The sequence below is a fragment of the Lactuca sativa genome, chromosome 8 (genome assembly GCF_002870075.4).
Source record: "Lactuca sativa cultivar Salinas chromosome 8, Lsat_Salinas_v11, whole genome shotgun sequence".
NCBI lineage: Eukaryota > Viridiplantae > Streptophyta > Magnoliopsida > Asterales > Asteraceae > Lactuca > Lactuca sativa.
The window spans coordinates 146,567,328-146,588,736 of NC_056630.2; the positions used below are offsets into that span (position 1 = coordinate 146,567,328).

The 21,409-nt window shown below is 33.7% G+C and overlaps 2 protein-coding genes across 2 annotated transcripts; one reads left to right on the plus strand and one right to left on the minus strand.

The window, feature by feature from the left end:
- Nucleotides 1-10,831: 10,831 nt before the first annotated feature.
- Nucleotides 10,832-13,350, minus strand: LOC111918543 (protein LIKE COV 1). Its single transcript, XM_023914195.3, has 7 exons — nt 12,960-13,350; nt 12,406-12,458; nt 12,210-12,319; nt 11,955-12,122; nt 11,778-11,875; nt 11,568-11,694; nt 10,832-11,129 (listed from the first exon to the last, which is right to left on the minus strand). The coding sequence occupies exons 1-7, from the start codon at nt 13,101-13,103 to the stop codon at nt 11,035-11,037; spliced, it is 795 nt and encodes a 264-aa protein (XP_023769963.1). The 5' UTR covers nt 13,104-13,350; the 3' UTR covers nt 10,832-11,034.
- Nucleotides 13,351-18,482: 5,132 nt separating this feature from the next.
- On the plus strand, nt 18,483-20,912 carry LOC111918524 (rho guanine nucleotide exchange factor 8). Its single transcript, XM_023914184.2, has 7 exons — nt 18,483-18,612; nt 18,863-18,979; nt 19,103-19,257; nt 19,364-19,438; nt 19,515-19,781; nt 19,859-20,179; nt 20,271-20,912. The coding sequence occupies exons 1-7, from the start codon at nt 18,537-18,539 to the stop codon at nt 20,673-20,675; spliced, it is 1,416 nt and encodes a 471-aa protein (XP_023769952.2). The 5' UTR covers nt 18,483-18,536; the 3' UTR covers nt 20,676-20,912.
- The last annotated feature ends 497 nt before the right edge of the window (nt 20,913-21,409 follow it).

A 21,409-nucleotide genomic window follows, 5' to 3' on the forward strand; every position in this document is an offset into this window, starting at 1 on the left:
TTACTTTAACTGTTTCGTTTCCTTTTAATTTGATTTTTGAAGTACACAAATCTTTTAAAAAATTAGCATATCGAGGTAGTTGCTTAATTGCATCAAGAAGGGGAATATTTACCTCAACCTTTCTAAAGAAATCCATAATCTCTTTATCTTCCTTTTCGTGTTTTTCAGTCTTGAGGGAAAAGGAGGAGGGGTAATTTTTACTTCAGGTTCAACAGGTCCATCTTTTTTTTGCACCTCTTTAGTTGCCTCAGATTCTTGCTCAACTACGTTCTCTTCTTCCTCATCTTCTTGCTGACCTGGTCCTTTGTAGTTTTTATCACTTCTGAGGGTGACAACACAAGCATTGTGCTTTGAGTTTTTCTCAGTCTGAGATGGGAATTTTCCTTGGGTTTGTGCTTCTAGTTTGCTCATGGAGTTCGCGAGTTGTGATACTTGTTGTTCCAGATTTTTGATGCTGGACTTTGTTTCATTCTGGAAAGCTTGGGTACTGGTAGCAAGACTTTTAACTATGTCTTCTATAGACATGACGGAACTACTAGCTTGTGACTGAACAGGTGGTTGTTGAAAATTACTCTGGTGCTGATTTTGCTGAAAAGATTGCTGAAACCCGGGTGGAGCTTGATATTGATTTCTTTGCTGAAAATTCTGTTGAGTTCTTGGCTGGAAATTGTTATTTTGAGTCCCTCCCCAAGTTTGGTTTTTGCGATGTTGGTCAAATGGCCTTTGCTGAAATCCTTACATAGCTTGCACAAATTCGTTATCTTCTTGAAGTATTGGGCACATATCAGTTGGGTGACCGGTTTTGCAGCAGATCCCGCAAGGTTTGATCTTTGGCTCTACACATTTTTCTTTTGTCAACAAAAGGACAACTTTAGTCAATTCTAAAATCTGAGATTTCAGGTGGGCATTACTCATCTCCTTGACTCCTCTTGGATGGTCTGGGTACCACTCTTTCTCAGTTGCTGAATGTTTTGACTCATTGGCCAACTTCTTTATTAATTCCCTGATCTCTGTTGGTGTCATGTATGAAAGTGACCCTCCACTAGATGCATTTATTAGTCGCCTCTCCATAGGTATCAATCCTTCGCAGAAACACTGATACAACTGATAATCACCAATGCCATGTTGTGGGCATCAGACTAACAACTTCTTGAATCGCTCCCAATAAGTGTGGAGAGCTTCTCTTTTGCCTTGATTTATACCAAAAATCTCTCTGCGTAGATTTGACACTTTCACCTCAGGAAAATATTTTTCTAGGAAGAGCTTGGCGAGTTCATTCCAGCTTGTTATTGAGCCATATGGAAGGTCATATAACCACTCATTTGTTGCATCTTGAACTGAGAAGGGAAACACCCTGAGTTTGATCTGGTCTTCAGTAACTCCATGGGGTTTCATTCCAGAGCAGACAACATGGAATTCCTTGAGAAATTTATGAGGATCTTCATTCTCAAGGCCTCAAAATAGGGATAGCATATGGATTAAACCGGATTTGAGCTCAAAATTTCGAGCTTCTGGAAAGGTGATACACAAGGGTTGCTGGGTAACCTCTTATGTTGCCCACTCACGGAGAGTTTTTTCAGCTTCATCTCCGTTTTCGCTCATGATGAATTCTGATTCGGTTTCAAAAGAATCTGTGAGTTCGGGTTTTTCTGAAGATGATGATGAGTATGTTTTGAACGGGCTGTTAACGGGTGAGGTAGGTGGTGCTTTCGGAAAAGGTTGAAATGAGTGTTTAGGTTCGTTCCACAAGGGAGTGCCTTGTGGTATGGGTGAGGTTGAGGTTCCTGTTTGTTGCTTTCGAAGTTTTGCTTCCTTCTTTAGCTTCCTAACAGTCTTCTCAATCTCTGGATCAAAAATCAGATTACATGTACGTGAAGATCTTGGCATAAAACTATTAGTGTTTTACCGTGTCCCCGACAACGACGCCACTTTGTTAATACCGTTGTCGTACACGATTTAAACAAATAAAAATAATAAATAAACTGCTTTATTGCACTAACAGGTAGTACAGGTAAGCAGGGTCGGATCCTCAGGGACACGTCCTAATGTTTACACCTCTTTGCGTAAGATGTGATCTAATTCTTGATGAATGCGATAAACATAAAAGGGGGAATTGTTTAGGAAAATTAAACTATTAGAAATCGAAAATGACAAGAAAATGTCTAAAATTAAAGTGACATAAATTCAAATAAAGAAAAGTATTCTAGTTTCGCGTTGACACCCCTAATCATATAATTAACCCTCAACACAATATTTAACTATGCACTTGTTCAAACTGGTACTTAGGTTCATTAACAAGCTCTAATGACCTATATTACAAAAATTGTTTAATCAAAATAAGATCTTTGAGTTAAACCTAACTTTTTACTAAATTAACCAAACAGGCTCTTGATTAACAAAGAAAAGTTGCATTAGACACACTGTAATTCCCAGTAAAGTTCAATACCTCTCATAAGTTCGGAGGCGTTAAAACTTGTTTGATCAGTTCATATTAGAGTTAGCCCTAAACTCAGAATTAATCTAATACTTGTCACTTTTTACTAATTAATCTAGACAATTACGGATCTAAACAATTAGATGACTAGAATGAATCACAAACAATTTAAGTGGCCAACATAAACTGAAATCAACATCAAACATTCAATTTAACACAGAACTTATCAAACTAAACAGTAATCATAGTCAAACATAGTGCCTAATGATTAATCATATGAAAAAGTTACGTCTTGCGAAATTGAAATATGAGTTTTTAGCCTGACATGGCTAAAAACGGATTACAAATAGTGGAAATAGTATCTAAACAATAAATCTTACTAAACTATGGATTTGAATCGAATCGTCTCCTTTAGATCTGCGTTCTTCACTTGAAAACCTCTGAAAATCGCCTCTGAATCACCAGGAATCGCCAATTAGGGTTACTGGAAGAGTATGGGGCAGTATTTATACGTCTAGCTGTCAAAACGACGTACCTACGATCACAAAGGGGTATACATGCGATCGCATGTATCACCAAAAATGTGTCACGAGACTCTTTAATGAAGTTTGTTGCTATTTTGAGGCAATTTGACCAACCTGCGATCACAAGTTCTCTTTTTTCTCATATGATGAATTTTGTGACTCGTTGGAACCTCGATGGCAACCTACGACCCAACCTGCAATCGCAAGGTCAAACATGCGATCACAAATGAGGCCTTTTGGCTCTTTTTGTTTGTCGTTCCTCCTTCCAAGTAGATCTCGATCATTTCTCGGCATCCTTCCTTGGTCTAGACTCCAATTAAGCTCCTAAGCATCCACAAACGCATCCCGAACTTGCACAATCATCCATGTGTTCCAAATAGCCCTGAAAAGTCATAACAAACGTGAGCAGTACGAGCATTCTACATAATAATCATGAAACACGAAATACATAAGAATAATCGGGAATTAGTTAGATTTTTATAATGAGATACGTAGGAAATTATGCTAAAAGATGCATATAAAATGCATCTAACACACACCCAAAAAATCGCCTATAAATAGCCTATATTGGCTTATTATCTTCCCACGCCTCCCAAGTTCTTCTCTCTCGAGTTGCTTTCGATTTTACCTTATTTTCCCTTAGTTCTAGTCTGCGGCGAAGCCCAACTATCCCTAAAGTAGTAGTATTTAGTAAGTAGAAGCTTTGCCAGTGCAGTTTTCAAACTTTTGTTTAGGAAATCTCTGTAAGTTAAATTACACTCATCCTTATTTTAGTGTAATTTATATTTATAAGTCATATTCGTTATTATGAACCTATAAATAAGATTTATCAATAATTCCATGTCATTATAGTGATTGATGTACTTACGGGAGATGTGTCTAGAATGGTCACTTTGGCTTGGTTGTTAGATTTCAGAAAAACTATATGCCGGAATGATTCTGCCTCCCAACTGTCTTGCATGGTTTATCCTTACTTGATAGATCTTGATGTAGAAATTGGGATTAGTGAGGATTTAGACTATTGTTAGTCACCAAGATTGTTAGACTAAAACTTTGTCTTAGTCACATTTGTGTGACGTTCAAGGGAAATATCTAAGGTGTTAGGCGAAACTCTGCCCAGATCACCAGTCACCTACCTAAGTCAAGTGAGTGTATAGTTACTTTCATCTTACACATATATATGAAGTATCCAGATAATTACATGCTTATGTGCTTATTATTTGTGTTGAGAATGTCATGTGTTAGACAAAATAATAGGAGATGATATTTAAATTGATTTAGTCATATAAGTATTATATGCTTATAAATATACATTGGATAGTGACAGGAGAGGGTAGATAAGAGATGATAAATAGATGATGATAGATAAGTAAAGACAAGTAGGTGATGATAAATTGAGATGAATTGGAAATTATGGACTTAGTGCCTATTAGGTAATCACTGGCAGCTATGGACTTAATGCCTATTAGGTAATCACTGACAGCTATGGACTTAATGCCTATTAGGTAATCACTGACAGCTATGGACTTAGTGCCTACTAGGTAATCACTGGCAGCTATAGACTTAGTGCCTATTAGGTAATCATTGGTAGCGATGGACTTCATGCATATTAGATAATTGGTGACAACTATAGACTTAGTGACTATTAGATAATCACTGACATCTATGGACTTAGTGCCTATTAGATAATCACTGGCAGCTATGGACTTCATGCCTATACACACCGACAACGATGGACTTCATGTCCATTTAATGTACTATAACCTACTGATACGTGTAGCAAATAAATCCCTATAAACAATATTGTCAGTAACAAAGACTAAGACAACCCTTAGGATAAAACCTTATGGAAGAATAGATCATAAAAATGGATTGGGTAATTGGGTTAATCGTTTGATAATTAAACATATTAATTGTATTATTGTGGGTTGAAAACCTTGTGTATCTCATAGGTTTCCCAACTTGACCCACTCAGTATCTTTGTATCACAAGAAATAGTAATAAAGTACACTATTGATGATGCCTGGATCTAATGAGACATTTGAGGAACCATATTTGTTATAATTCTTCATTTATGCTTATGCTTCTTGTATTAGTTGTGACGTCCAGAGTTTTTAAAAAATCAATGAGAAGCATTCATTCGGGAATATTTTATAGGACGAATTCCGCATTTACAAATAAAAACTATGATTTTAAAATAAGCATAAAATGGTCTTTTCTGGCAGAGAAAATGGGGATGTCACATCGGACCCTCTGACGTACTAGAACCCCGCTATCGACCAATAAAAACCCCTAAAATTGGACCTAAAGAAATCTGGAGGTTCGAGAGTGTTTTGGAGGAATTTGGGTGAGAAACAAAGTGGGATTCGAAAACTATTTATAGCCCTGCACCCAGTATGTGCCACACATGGTAAGAGGTGTGTCATGCATCCCCGCTATGTTGGCTCGACTTAGACGCCGCCACATGTCACAATCCGATAAGCCAACATCCCCTTCTTCTAGAATGTGACACGTGTCACACTCTTATGGAGCCACATGTCACACCCGTATCTTTCTATGCTGACTTGTCTCTTGGAGGAGCAAGTGGCTGGCCTTGCCATGTGGCACACTTCGGTGCTGCCACGTCATCAACATAGGCGATTTCTCGCAGATCGTCGGACAACCATAACTTTCGCATACGAGCTACGTTTTTTTACGTTCTTTATATCCACAGAATCTTCTTGACGAGATCTACAACTTTCCTTTAGGTCTCAACAACTAATTCTTACTCTAACTAACATCCATATTTAGACCGGTTTAGGTTGTTAGAATTCTTGCGAAATTCATAGCTTTTTCATACGAACAATGTTCTCGATGTTCCTTATATCGATAGATTGGTATCCACGAGATCTTCGACTCTCGTTTAGATTGTTTTGGTTAACAATCAACCGATCTTAAATTCAATTTTTGTGTCGCACACTGCTACGCTGAAACTTCTAAAAATCATAACTTCCTTATACGAAGTCAGATTTTGGCGTTCTATGTATGTACGAGTTTGCCTTTACAGCTATTATAAATTTTATCAAGGCTATCTATCCTAAAGGCTATCTATCCTAAATAGTCCTCTATCGAAAGTCTATTTACGTAATTATTCATTTATACTGCAAGGCAAAATGTGGTGTTACTTGTAACAAAGTATATTGAGATTGTATGCGTTATGCAAGTGACATTTAAATAACAAGTCGATTAAAACTTATTTGAAGTAAATAGACCAAAGGCCATTGTTGACCTAATAAACACTTATATATAAAGATGCATAAAAACTGTTTGGGGGTTAGAAACCAATTTGATTTGAAGTCGACTGCATATGGAAGGTTGGAACTGGCTGGCTGAAAGCGGATAGGAAACCTAGAAAAAAATGATTTTCATATAGTATAAAAATCATTTCATATATTTTTTTCAAAGTTTTGGAGGTTTTTTAAGACATGTTTTCACCACTGTATTATCATGGATGCATGCAAATTTTTCATAAAAACTAAAAGTACATGAATATCTTTATTAGACCTTAAACGATCTCGAATTACCAAAAAACTTGATTATTTATTTGTTTTGTTTTATTTACACGTTTTTCAATTTTATTATTTGTAATTTATCAAATAACAAAACATAGAACTTTTTGCTCTTTCTCCATCCAGTTTACATAATCAAACATTACCTTTGTTTGATTGTCTTTAAACAAAGGTCGATTTGAAGACAAAATATCTTTTTTATATTGCAACTTTGTACTTAATGTACATGATCAAATGTTTGATGATATCAAGTTATTCATTTGGGCTATGGAATTTGGCATCAACATTGCTGAAGTGGACTCGACGCACCTCGGGCCGTGAGTTTAGCATGCTGAGCTCTTCGGTCCTTCTTGATAACGGCTAGAGGATGGGAAAGAGTGTACCCAATTTACCAAAATTCAAAAAAATTACCCACTTCCAAAAAATTATCCGTTTTTTCAACCAAAATTCAAAATTTTAACCTTCATTCAAGCAATAAAAATACTAACACATATCAAAAAGTTTATCACACATCAACCTTCAATATTCTCCATATTTTACTCAAACATTTTTCTTATTTAGTGAAAATCTCATCCAACCTAAAAACTCCAAGAAGAAACAATAAGAATACACAAAATACAACCACTTCAAACCCTTCATCGTCCATCTTCTACCATTCTCAAATGAACCGCCCTATTTTTCACCCCATACTTTCCATTATCCCCATTTCGGTCCATACTACAATCCATATCGTAACCAAACCCAAGCTTAATTCCAATCCTAATCCTAGTCACAGCCTCAATTCCTATACCAACCTCTATTCCAATCCCAAAATGATTTTATCCCATTCAAGAAACCCAACTCAATTCCAAACTCACCCCAACCCCAATTCCAAACCCAATCCCAAAACCAATACCAAACCCCATCCCATTTATAATCCGAATCGCAACACCATATCATACCTGAAACGGATTTTGATCCCAAAAACGATCAACCTCAACCCAAACATAAGAAAATGGAGTGATATAAAAAAAACTTTGGAATCATATATGGTGGTTCTGAATGAACTAAAACATCTGAAACCACCCATAGCCAATCGTCGGATGCGCATGTCAGGGTAGACGTCAAAGAAGACAATCCTATTAACATCCCAAGAGCTAGTCGTCCAATAGGAAGATAACAAGCAAAACAAAAAGGTAAATGGGTCGTAAGTAGTTCGAGCGATGTTAATAAAATGAAGAGCATGTTCAAAAACTTAAAAATTACTTTGGATTTATACTTGAGCGTTGCAAAAGAAAATGAAATATCCCGTGACATGAAACTCTTAGTGAAAGATGTGAGTCACTATCCCGAAGAGGAGAGAAAATTGTCGTTAAAGGCCAATGAGTAGATTGCAAAAAAAATAAATAATACGTAGGGTTTATTTTGATATGTTTCATGTTTCATATTTTTATCCACGTGTCTTCTTTTTATAGTGTTTAAGTTTTATTGTAATTTCCATTTCAAGTTAATGAAAATTTTAGTTTTCATATAAAGTAGTTTATTTAAATAAAAGAAAAAAAACTTGTTACATCGCAAACCACCCCCTAAATGACAAGATGTTTAAGAGTTGTGGCAAAAAATGATGAAACACATATGTGGAAGCAAGAAGAGTGTGACACCACTACCTCCAGGCTTAGGGATTGTTTGATTTACCTCTTACTGGGTCTAGTAAGAGGTTATATCTAATCTGTTCCAATAAGAGCGTTAATACCACCAAATTTATCCTCTTACTTGGTCCAACGACCTCTTATCTCTTATTGGGTCCTCCCAAAAGATTATTGGGTCCATATTTCAACTGATCAAACGAGAGCTTCCACCATAAACATTAGCATCCACCATAAACATTCCTCAGCCACCCCTTCGCCCACTCAACTACACCGTTGTCCTTCACCATTCGCCAGTGACCTACATTCGTTACGACATCAAACAATTGCATCGACCAATCGACCAATCGTCGCCTTCCTCCTCTACTTTCTTCCTCTCCAACACCTTCCTCCGTCACTCTTCTGCCAACACCTTCTTCCTGCGACTCCGGTAAGCAATCATTCATTATTTTGTGTGTGTGTTTTTTCTTAAGTCATATTATATGTTATATATATGCTGAAATTAAATGTTATGGTTATGTATTTTTTGAAATAAGATGCTAATGTTTTTGTATTTTTTGAAACTAGATGCTAATGTTTATGCATTTTCTAAAATAGCAACTCTTGTTTTATGAATGCCAATCTTTATTAAAGTTAATGTGTTTGTTCTTCATTACATGTATTCTTTTAGCTGAATGTTCCATTAAAAATTCAAATGTTGAATGATACCAAGTAATTTCATGAAGTTAAATTACGTATTGATCTCTTTAGTTGTTAAAATTAGCTTTAACTAGTTATACTTTTTATCATGAGAGTCGTTATCAGCTACGAGTTGGCAAGGGTGTCTCTTTATAAATATTAAGCTCAATGTCTTGAATAAATATTATTTTTATGTTATAGTTATAATTTTACATGATAGTTGGGAATCCCCATTCCATGTGATAATTGTGGGAATGGAGGTGGACCGACCATTCTTCGTTTGTAATTATTGCACATATATAGCTTGAAATCTAATGTAAAAATGTGTTGTATTGATTATGCCATATAGTATTTGAAAGTAAGAAGAACCATCTTTTAAAGCCAATCACAAGGTGTTTAATGTATTCCGACCTTTATGTATCAACCTCCATGTATCAGTATCAGATTTAGAGAAGTAGTTTGGTGTTGTTTGTTTCATCTATATAATCATTGTTTTTATAGACTTTGTAATTATTTATGTATAATTTGGATTTTGTATAACGTTTGTTTTGTAGACAAAACTGCAAAAATGGTCCATGTGGTATGTATTTTTTCAGGAAAAATGACCAAACCACTAAACTTTTGGATTGATGGTCCTTTTGAGCAAGTTTGCTTGTTGTTTTTGGTCCCTCAAAAAAATGAAAAGACTAAATTGCCCTCATGATACATTTTTTATGTTTTTTTTTTCTATTTAATTTAAAGTTTTATTAACAATGAATATGGGGCCCACACCACATTCTCTCCTTTCCCTCTCCCCATTCTATCTCATTTTCAGTGAAGCTAGGGTTCCATCGATTACTTGTCTAACCCAAGGCTTAGGTTCCCATCTAGGGAAAATCGATCTACCCTTTATCATCGACACTAGTATTTGATGGCGATAATGATGAAGCATTGTGAGGATGGTTGGTTAGAAAGTTGTTGCATGAATAACAAGAGTGGAATTAATGCACATTCACGATAGTGTTGGTTCTCGGCTTGTGAGATGGTGGAGCAAGGCTGATGATGGACGTAAAATGGTCGAGCAAGGCTGACGAATCCTACCATATATAAATAGACATCCCCCATTAACATATAATGCTTTAACAACTTCTTCTCCCCCAAAACCCACTTCGTGGAACCCTCATTCAAAGAACCATCCATACCTTGAACCGAACAAGCTTATCCTAGAACTATCCTCAACATCTCCAAGCATCTCCACCACAGAGGTAGTATATGTGTAATGTTGGCTTGTTTGGTGATGTTTTCCATCAAGGAGAGAGGGGGTAGAAGCAAAGCACACACATATGTAAGCATTTACCTTCAAGCTACGTTTTTTGTTTTGCTTTTCAAAATCAAATTGATCTAAGTGTGTATGTGTGTGTTTAGTTTTATCGGATGATGGTCAACAAACAAACTTGCTTAAAAGAATCATCAATAGTGTTTTGGACCTTTTCTTAAAAAATGCATACCACAAGGACCAATTTTGTAGCTTTGTCTATTGTGCATATATATTGTATAACTATTCAATAATTTTATTCAAATGTTTTATCAAACAAATACATTTTATTCATCACAAAATATAACAGACACTAGTCGGTCATGTGTAATCAAACGACATGGTTTTCAAACACAACTAAGTCATGCCATGACAGATCTGACTCGGTCAACAACTTTCAAACTACCCTTACACATACACTTTCAATGTAGGTTTTAGAAAACTTTATTTATTTATTTTTATCACAAGCAATTTTAATTTCTATCTATTCATCAATAGAACTTCAACTTTTATCCCAAAAAGGAATCCACACTTTCAAAAATCCATTTTTTTTCAACTAAAAATACAAATAAAGAAATATTCATGTAATTTAGTTTAGTACATATTGCAACATCCATATTAATTCTAGTGTTACGAAAATATTCGAGTGAATAGCTTTACGAAAATCATTTAACTTTCAGTTTAAATAAGTAAATAACCACGTCATATAAAAAAAATTACAAAACACATTCATAAAAAAACTGCATAAGTGCATTACCTATTTACTTCACCCCAAGTCATTTCAAAAAAAAAAAAAAAAAAAAAGAATATCTACAACGACCACCTTTTTCCAGATTTACAAAAAAAATAAATAAACGTCAACTATCTTTTGGAAAGGGTAAAATCGTCGCACCACATTTAAATCTGAAGAGTACAATTAATAAAAGGGCATCTAATATCTTGAGATTTCCCCTGAGTTTCTAGGTCTGCTTGCATCCATTGTTGAAATCATCTGTGGCATTGACATCCCCCCTGACACCACAATTTCTATACCCAAAAAAAACAAAATTACAATTCAGTTTTCTATTAGACAGGGACTATTTTTGTAATTCTTTTAAACACATGGACCATTTCTGTAAAAATATCCACACCAGGACCTTTTCCGTAAATTACAGGAACAGTTTTTACAATTTATTTCCTAAATAGGGACCAAACCTGCCAACACGTGAAAATCTTGTGGCCAAAGTCTCAAACCTAAATTTTTCAAACACATGGACCTTTTTTGTAAAAAAAAGAACTACACAGGGACCTTTTCTGTAAATTACAAGGACAGTTTTTGTAAACTATTTTCTACACAAGGACCAAACCTGCAAACATAGGAAAATCTTGTGGCCAAAGTTTAAAACCCTAAAAGTATAATAATGTTCTAACTATAAAAAGAGTTGTAAATATATATAAATGAAAGTACATTGCTATTTTTTTTACCTATTCCTTCACGAACAGATAAATTTGGTCTGATAACCTCTTTTGAATTCACTAAAAAAACATCCCCAATGTAAAGATGATTTGTTGGGACATATACTGTATATAGCTCCTCATCTCCCGAATAATTCTATGTCACAAAAATTCATTTATTGAACAAGGGTAGTTTGGGTATTATCATAAATATAATTAGATTAAAGAATGTGTTGATACCTGAAGAGTGACTGATGAAGTAATAAATCCAAATGCATATTCACCGATTCGAGGATGTGTAATGATTGCAACTTCTTTAAATGCTTGTGTGTTTTGATCTGTATCATATGAATAAATAAAGATTGTGTGTGTGTGTGTTTTTATATATTTTGACCTAAAATTTATAAAAAAAATTACCTGGAGAAATGGCTGAACTGATCTGTTTGGATGCATTGTAGATATGGCGAACAAATGGCATGCGTTTAATGAACCATTCTCCAAGGGTTAAAACAGATGCACCCAACCATGATGACATGAACACTCCAATTAGAAATATGAATGTTATTGAGGTTATAAACCCTAAACCTGTGAAAATATAAATTTGTAATTATGTTAGGAAGATATGAATGATAGTGATAAATCTTTGGAATATGTTATCATCGAGTGACTTACCGAATATGTTTATGCCAAGATGATCATAGATTGGAGAGAAGAATCCATCAACAAAATGTATAAACCACCATGTAATGTAGAAAGTAATAGCCATTGGTAATAAAATGACACTATAAAAAGGGTTAAAAGAAAACAATAAATGAGTGGAAAAAAAAATGTCTGAATTGAAAAAGGATACTTGTTCTTAGTTTCTTACCATCCTGTCATAAACTTTTTAGATGCCCAGCTCCTGATAACTTTGCCGAAAGTCTACATAAAAGTAATAGTGTGTGTAAATGTAAATCAAACAAGTTTGTTTATAGTGTTTTATGATTTATATAGGCATTATTATAGTGGATTTAAAGAAGTTTATGATAATTATTTGAAGCTGAAAACTAAGTTAGTACTTGATTTTAGGTTTGTGTCAACATGCGGATTTGATGTACCATTTTCTCTACAAACAAGGTGGGAGCATGAAGTTATGAACAAATTATTTCTTATTCATGCTTATTGAGTGCCAGATTCAGTGTGAAAATGGCCAATTTGGTTAATCAATGACATAGATACCCCAAATCTAAAAACCTAATTAGGGCACTTTCAGAAGTTTCAAAAACCAATGACTGATTTAGTCAACTTAAAACAGAATTGCGAATTATATATATCATACAACTGATTCCACCAAAACCCCATCACAATCATCTAAAATCCTAAAGTTCCATAAACAAAATTAAGCCAAATACATAGAAATATTAAAACCAGTTAGAGAGAGACCTCACGACCAGCGGTATGAGATGATGAAGTTGAAGAAGAAGAGGGTTTTGAAGAAGCGGCGGCAGCGTCATCGACGGTGTTAGCGACGGGTATAAGAAGCTCCCGATCTTTCTCTCGGCTAATCGGTAACTTTTCGTCCCCCATTACTTTCTCACTCTAAAACTTTGCTTCAAATTACAAAATCTGTAACTTTTTTTGTATGTGGGTGCTATACTGTATACACCCACATACACACTGAAATCTGAATTGGAATCAGGTGAATCTAAACCAAGGTAGTAGTCGCGAAGAATCAGAGGGTTTGTTGTTTGTGATTTGTGAGGAAGAGTAAGAAGCAAAGGTGTCGATTAAAAATGGTTATTTAAACCCTAAAATATATATAGATACTGTGTCATGTAATTTAGGCACAATCTTTGATGGGTGATGTTTTATGAGGGGCCGGTGGTCAATGAGCTGTACCTAATCATATGATTCCAGCTATTTACCCCAAAAGTTACAAATCGTATCCCTGTACTATTGCTTCAAGTCAGATTTAGTACCCAAACTTTAAGTCTCACCACTACTCATAGTCTCATACAGTCACAAACCGTTAAGTCTCCGGTTTAAGGCCCAATTTTAAAGTTCGTAAAATGTAATTGTGATATTGTCTTTGTTTTACGAACATTAGAACTAAATGACCCATCTAATCTAACCCATTTGTCAGTTATGTCCATAATATTAGCCTTATCATACACAAATAAGTTATAAGTCTTTAAAATTTCTTTTAAAATGTTCAGATTTAGACTAGCAAAATTGGCTCCACATTATTATTATTATGTGTTGATAAACAGATAAAGCGTCATCAATTCCTTCAATTAATTCTTCAAAGCCAGAGGTGTACAAACCAAAGAGTTTTTTTGGAATCGGACCATTTTCAAAACTGGATCCGATTTGGGTCAGTAGAAGTTAAATCAGTTTGGGGCCAAATTGGGCCGCATCTATTCAAATCAAAAATATTAATAATCGATAGGAATCAAATAGGATCGGTTGGAACCGGGTTTTGTTAAAATGGTTTGTGAAACCAACTTGAAAAAACCGAAAATTTATATACTTTTGATTTTAAGAATTACAAAAAGAAAAAAAAAATGTAATCCATTTTTAAGTCTAAAAACAAAAAACAAAGTATATCCTCCTTAATAAATGAAGGTTTTTTTGCTACATGTTAATCTCTCATGAGTTTTGACACTTGTCATTTTGTGGTATTTTTGAATAAATATTTTTTCCATTTGTCATTTTCTCATTTTTTTTTATCTTTCTTAATTAACACATCATATTTACACCTTAATTAATATTGACTTAATTGAAAACAACCAATAAATTACAATATTACAATTCATATAGTATTTAATATATTTCTTTTTAAATTCAAATTTTAAATTTCAAATTTAAATAAATTTTTGTTTAAACCTTCATATTTAATTTTGTTATTATTTTATCCAACCCGTATAACATATGGGTCGCGCAACTAGTATCTAATAGAAAAAGCATTGTAACCGTCGTCATTGTTTTGTTAGTAGTAATATCGGTCATTGGTCGTTTAAAGTTTATTCGTCGGTTTTGGTTTATTTCTTTAAAGACCAGTTCTTAACATTTCAAAACATTTTATAATCATTCTAAATCTTTATTATTTCTTTTATTTTTATCAACCGACTATCATTTTAATATTTTATACATCTAATTTTAATTTTTAAAATATCATATTTATCTATATTATTATTTTAATAAATTTTAATATATTGAAACTATAAAAACCACATCCCAAAGCAATTCCACACACTTTCATCGTTTCTATTTCCATTTACAAAATATTATATTCTCGATGTCATACCACATGTTATATGAGCCAAAATTGTTTTTTGTACAAGAAACGACGTTATGGCTGTTGTGGAGGGGCATCAACAACATCATAACGAGATGAACACCGTCCCCTTCTTGTTATATCTCGTTGTGTTGCTTCTTGTTGTTGTTATTAGGGATGAGATTTAGAACCGGAAAACCGGACCGGAACCGGAACCGAACCGGAACCGGACCCGTTAGAACCAGAATATATAGAACCAGGTCCGGTTTCGGGTTTAAAAATTGGCTTTATCCGGGTTCCGGGTAATCCGGGTTTGGGTCCATTGGGCCCGGGTAAACCTGGTCTAAAATCCGGAACCGGTTTTTGGAACCGGAACCACTTTTTGTGAAACGTTTACAAGATGCATATCTTATTCGTTTCAACTCCAATTGACATACGGTTTTTTCCAACATGTAGTTTAGAGTTTGTACATGATTCTAGACTATAAATTTTTCATTTTTAGTTTTATATTCATTGACTTACAGTCCTCAAAAGTTGAGATACCAAAGCTGAAAGTTTTTAGTTTTTTAGTTTTTTTTGTATTCGGTGAAAGTTTTAAAGCATGCATATCTAATTCGTTTGAAGTCGGATTGACATGTGGTTTTTTCCAACTTCTTGTTTACAGTTTATACATGAGTTTAGACTATAATTTTGTCATTTTTGGTTTAACATTCAATGATTTACAGTCCTCCGAAGTCGGGATATCAAAACTGAAAATTTTCAACTTTTCAGCTATTTGTTTTTGTATTTTGTATTATGTGAAAATATTAACACAAGTATATCTCATTCGTTTAAATTCGGATTGACATGCGGGTTTTTCCAAAGTGTATTTTAGAGTTTGTACATGATTTTAGACTCTAATTTTGTTAATTGTGGTTTCGTATTCAATAAGTTACAGCCCCCCAAAGTGGGGATATCAATATGAAATTTTTCAAAGTTCAACCCACTAAGTTGTAAGTAATTACCAAAAAATTCCGGTTTTTTCGGGTTTTCAGGGTCTAAACCCACTTTATCCGATTCCAACCTACCCACTTTGATGTTTCTGGGTTTTCCGGTTCTAGACCCACTTTACCCGGAACCATACCCGGAACCGAACCGGAACCGGTTCCTATATACCGGTCCGGTTTCCGGTTCTATAAAATCTCATTAACCGGTTCCGGGTTTTCCGGGTCCGGGTTTGGACCCACTTTCATCCCTAGTTGTTATGACTACATGTAACGTGAGAATTGATTGGTTGCAAAAGTTATCTCTCTCCTCTTAACTGTGTTATAACACCATAAACAACACCCTAACTTCTTGTTCTAAGGTGTTATAAGACCACCTCAACGGGCCCATACCTAATAGTCTTATATGCAAAAATGTTTTTATTCTAGCAAACTTGTAAATTATTAAACATGATATAAACATTTTGTGCACAGAGGACATATTTCTTGTTAAAACATTCTTCTTTTAAAAATGGTTAATTGCACAAAAGTTATTATGTTTTCAAGCAAAATTCAATGTTGACACTGTCCTATTATTCGTTACAATTTAGTCACTAAGTTTTTTAATTATTTGTAATGTTGAAAATTTGACCAGTCAACCCAGTTACCCGCTGATGTGTCAGCCTCTAGTGATAGAGGTGTTAGTTTTGATGGATCGGTTTGATCCGATCCAATTAGGTAAATCCAAATTAATTTCGGTTTTCAAAACGTGAATGCGAATAGTCCAAACTAAATTCAAATCCAATCCGAACCAATCAAACTATAATCCAGTTTGATCGGTTTTTACAATTCGGTTTTTAAGAAGCGAAACATTTAAAAACAAATATAACATAGTATTAATCAACTTTAAAATAAATTGTTTGGTTAGAATTAAAAGTATGAATAACTATTAAATGTATTATAATTCAATATTTTATAGATAAAATCTTTTGAAATGTATACATTGAAGTATTTTATTGGATAATTATTTCTAATCTATTCAAAAATACAATTTAGCAAATTAATAAATAACTAAATGATGTATGTTTGAAACAAATATATATAAATAAATAAATAATAAACTCTTATTCGGTTTTTTTTTGGACTATTCGATTTTAATTTTATAAACCGTAACCAATCCAAAATCCAAAATAATAATTACATTTTACTAAAAACTCATCCAAAAATCCAAACGAAAAGTCTAACTCAAATTGTCCAATTATAAAATTCAGTTTTATCCGAATAGTGAACAACCCTGTTTGGTGAAGTGACATATTAACATAACACTTTTTGGTTATTTATCTAGTGTGACATGATAATGTATTAAAGTTAAAAAAATTTGCATAAAAGGCACTACATTTTCATTATTTTTCAATTTTGATTCTATTTTTTTTTCAAATATAATACTTTATTTTTTTTTCTATATCAACGTCAGTTTAATTTCTTTCAATGTTGACCATTTCCATTTGAAAACCATATAAGTATTTTTTTTATATTTGAAACAATATAAATATATATTTTTTTACATTTAAAAACCATTTTTTGTATAAAAACAAGTTTTTTACATTTTAAGTATATTGTTATGTATAAATATGTATTGTTCTTAAATACATCATCTTAATGTAAAATATGTATTTTTACATATAAATATGTGATTTTAATGTCAAAATACTGTTTAAATGTAAATAAATACATGAAAGTCCTTAGGCCTTAGTATAACATCCTTTATAAAACCAATAAAAGTTGTTGCACACATGGAAGCCACTTTAGTTGTCTAATTACATTTTCTATTGGCTCAATTACTATTTGGTTCGATACTGAGAATAAAGAAAAAAATTTGGTCTCTACCTCTTTCAAGCTTCAACGATGAAACGGCGAGAATGTGGAATTGCTTCGGTAGGAATTAATTATTTAACTATTTATAGTTTTTTTTTAACTTATTAAAATTGTTAAAAACAGAAATTTGAGTAAATATAATATTTTGAAAGTGTATGAAGGGTCTACAAGATATATTAAACCTTGATTCCTAAGATGAGTATAACAACCAAATGATAAAAAATAAGATTAAAAATGATTATAAAATGTTTAAAAATGTTAAAAATAAGGATTTCGACAAATCAAATATATTGAAAGTTTATAAAGGGTAATATGTTTTAGTAATTATGTTGTATAAACATGATATTGTGATGTTTAAGAAAGTTATATATGAATTCTCCTGATTAATTAAACATTAGAAAGAAAACATGTTGCATATTGATACATATGAACGATTAACAATTTAAATTGCAAACTGATGTTAAGCTATGGTGTAATATTAACCTTTTTATCCCAAAAAGAGAAAATGTCAACAAAAATAGGGAGAGAAGTTAGTTTAGTTGACCTTTGAATATTGGGTCCCCCGCCTTCTGCTAGCCATGAAGGAACTAATCCAATAAAACCGACCAAAAAATATTACTCTTTTTGTACATTCTTTAATAAAAAAACATGCACCCACGTTTATATCCTCCAACAAAACGTGATACACCAACAAAATCACAAAGAAAGAAACAAAACTTCTCATAAATGTTAAATCTCCAATTCTCTCTCAGTTTTCTTGGTTTATTTCACTTTTCTATAGATAAAATTCGTTTTCAAAAGAGTAGCTCAAACAGATTTAGAGCATCCATCATGCCATAGATATGCACAAATTTTCATAAACATCAGATCATATCAACTGCATAAACATTGTAAAAAGCAAGAAGCATGGATGAACCGAAACGCAATATAGCTCAAGTTCCAGAAGAAGCTCATATCGAGGTCAAGAAAAGGCCCAACTCTGGTGAGTTTTCGATAACGAGGGTATTTACGTCTTTTGTAGATGATGAGCGTGTAGTCCACGTCCCACCTTTTGGGGCGAGACACCAAATTGCAATTTCTGTCATGTTAACATCAGTATCAGTCTAATACATGTCAAACACAGTACAACCTGTCGTGTCGTAGCGTGTGTGACCAACGGTTTCTATTTTTTTTCATCGAATGATGGAAGAGATGAATTTGTTAAAGATTTTTGTTTTATTTATTTTTGGTAGAGATAGAACAAATGAAGGAAAGATTTGCAAAGTTGCTTTTGGGAGAAGATATGTCGGGTCATGGCAACGGGGTTTCATCGGCTTTGGCTCTATCGAATGCAATTACAAATCTAGCCGGTAATATTTTCTTTCTAAATTCCAAATTAATACATTTTTATTCATTTATATTATGGTTTTTTTTTTTGGCTATTTCTACAAAAACAAGTTACATTGACTCAAACCCTTTGACTATTTTTGCAGCTTCTGTATTTGGAAAACAAAATAAATTGGCTCCGATGCCCGAAGATTTAAAAAAGAGATGGAGAAAAGAAGTTAATTGGCTCCTATCGGTTACAGACAACATCGTTGAGTTCGTTCCATCTCAACAACAAGCAAAAGATGGATCAAATATGGAGGTCAACTATGTGTATTTTAGGTGTTTTTGTGTGTGTGTTTAATATTTTATAAAAATTATATCCCTCAACTTATTTTATTTATTTTTTTTTATAATTATTTTTGCAGATTATGGTCACACAACAACGAAGAGATCTCCTCATGAACATCCCCGCCATAAAGAAGCTTGATGCCATGCTCATTGTAATGAATCCTACATAAATTTATCATCTTAAAATTCCAAAATGCCCCTATTGTTTAATATAAATAAATATTTCAGGATTGTTTAGATAACTTCAAAGATGAGAAAGAATTCTGGTATGTGGCAAAGGATGCAGATGAATCTGAAAAAGGTGTCCAGAGACTTGATAGATGGTGGCTACCAAGTGTTAAAGTTCCTGAAGGAGGTCTTTCAGATGAAACAAGAAAATGGATGCAGCATCAAAAGGAATGTTGCAATCAAGTTCTTAAAGCTTCCATGGCCATTAATGCTCAAGTTCTTTCAGAAATGGAGATCCCAGAAACCTACATCGAAACTCTCCCCAAGGTAATCTTTGAGAATTTCTTTCTTTCAGGCTTCATGATTTGCTACCTAATCTATGAATTTATCTATCTCCACAACAGAATGGTAAAGCTAGCCTAGGAGATTCGATCTACAAGAGCATTACAGATGAGTATTTTGATCCTGGAGAATTCCTAGCTTCCATGGACACATCATCAGATCAGAATGTGATGGAGCTCAAGAACAGAATAGAAGCTTCAATTGTGATATGGAAGAGAAAGATGAATCAAAAAGAGTTGAAATCTTCATGGGGTTCAAGCGTAAGTTCAGAAAAAAGAGAAGTATTTGAAGAAAGAGCAGAAACCATTTTACTCCTCCTGAAACATAGATTCCCAGGACTTCCACAATCATCACTCGACATTAGCAAAATCGAGTACAATAAAGTATGATCAAAATCCAAAAACCCTAATATATCTAATCTCCCCTTTTGTAATAAAGTATAACCGATGATTTTGCTGATTATGAAATGTGTAGGATATTGGTCACGCTGTACTCGAGAGCTATTCGAGGGCGTTACAGAGTTTGGCGAACACAGTGATGAACAGTATAGAAGACGTACTTTATGCAGATGAAGTTGTACGAAATCCAGAAATGGAGACGATGATGATGAAGAAGGAGCAATCAGTGGATGTTGTAGCACTATCAATATCATCACCGCGAGCGATACGTGGAGTGAAGGATTGGACGGGAGTTCATAGTCCTAAAGGAAAACCTAGCTCGATGAATCTGTTGGATTCCATGGGGTGGGGTTTTGATCAAGGGAAAATGGAGATGATGAATGGGAACTCTAGTCCAGTGAAAATTTTGACGAAAGCGAAGATGTCGTATATTGAGAAGCTTGAGGCTTATGGATTAAGAAGCCCAACTGCTAGACATTAATCATTAATGGCTTCCTAACTGTTAGAACAAGGAAAAGGAAAAGGAAAAAGCATTGTGAGAGTGAGGTGAAAAGAGTAGGAGTAGTGATTCGAGCTGTCAAGATTTTTGTTTCGAATTATGGCTTTCTATTGATCGAGACTGGTGTCCAATTTAAGTAGCAAAGACGGGGACAATTCTCCTGTATCATAACACTTTCCATTTCATAGAATGTGAATATGAATAAACTTCTTTTTGTCATTTAAATAGCGGTAAATTTTCTAGAAAAATTATAAAATTTTATCTTAATTTACCAAAAAGCTTCAAATTAAAATTTATGTAAAAGCATGAATTACGGGTAAAATTTTATTGAAGTCTAGAAATAAATCTTTAATTCTAGTTTGCTTAAACTAATGCTCTGATACCAACTGTGACATCTCCATTTTCACGGCCAGAAAAAATCGGTTTATGCTTGTTTTAAAATCAGAGTTTTAATTTACAAATGCGGAATTTGTCCCATAAAATATTCCTGAATGAATGTTTTCATTGATTTATTAAAAACTTGGGATGTCATCGTCGATACAAGAAACATAAGCTTATACGAAGGCTTACAAAATCTCTTTATTCTAATGGTCTACATCTCCTTGAATCTCTTAGAGGTTACATATATCATCATATATGTAATTACCTGTGATATAATCAGCTGAGTGAGTCAGGTTGGGAAACCTAGTGAGATATATAAAGTTTTCAACCTATAA

Coding starts and splice junctions, on each gene's coding strand:
- LOC111918524 (XM_023914184.2), top strand. CDS start 18,537: ATGGATGAACCGAAACGCAATATAGCTCAAGTTCCAGAAGAAGCTCAT. Junction 18,980..19,102: donor TGCAATTACAAATCTAGCCG/GTAATATTTTCT, acceptor CTATTTTTGCAG/CTTCTGTATTTGGAAAACAA. Junction 19,258..19,363: donor AAGATGGATCAAATATGGAG/GTCAACTATGTG, acceptor TTATTTTTGCAG/ATTATGGTCACACAACAACG.
- LOC111918543 (XM_023914195.3), bottom strand. CDS start 13,103: ATGGGGGACGAAAAGTTACCGATTAGCCGAGAGAAAGATCGGGAGCTT. Junction 12,320..12,405: donor AAAAAGTTTATGACAGGATG/GTAAGAAACTAA, acceptor CCCTTTTTATAG/TGTCATTTTATTACCAATGG. Junction 11,695..11,777: donor CTTCATCAGTCACTCTTCAG/GTATCAACACAT, acceptor TTTGTGACATAG/AATTATTCGGGAGATGAGGA.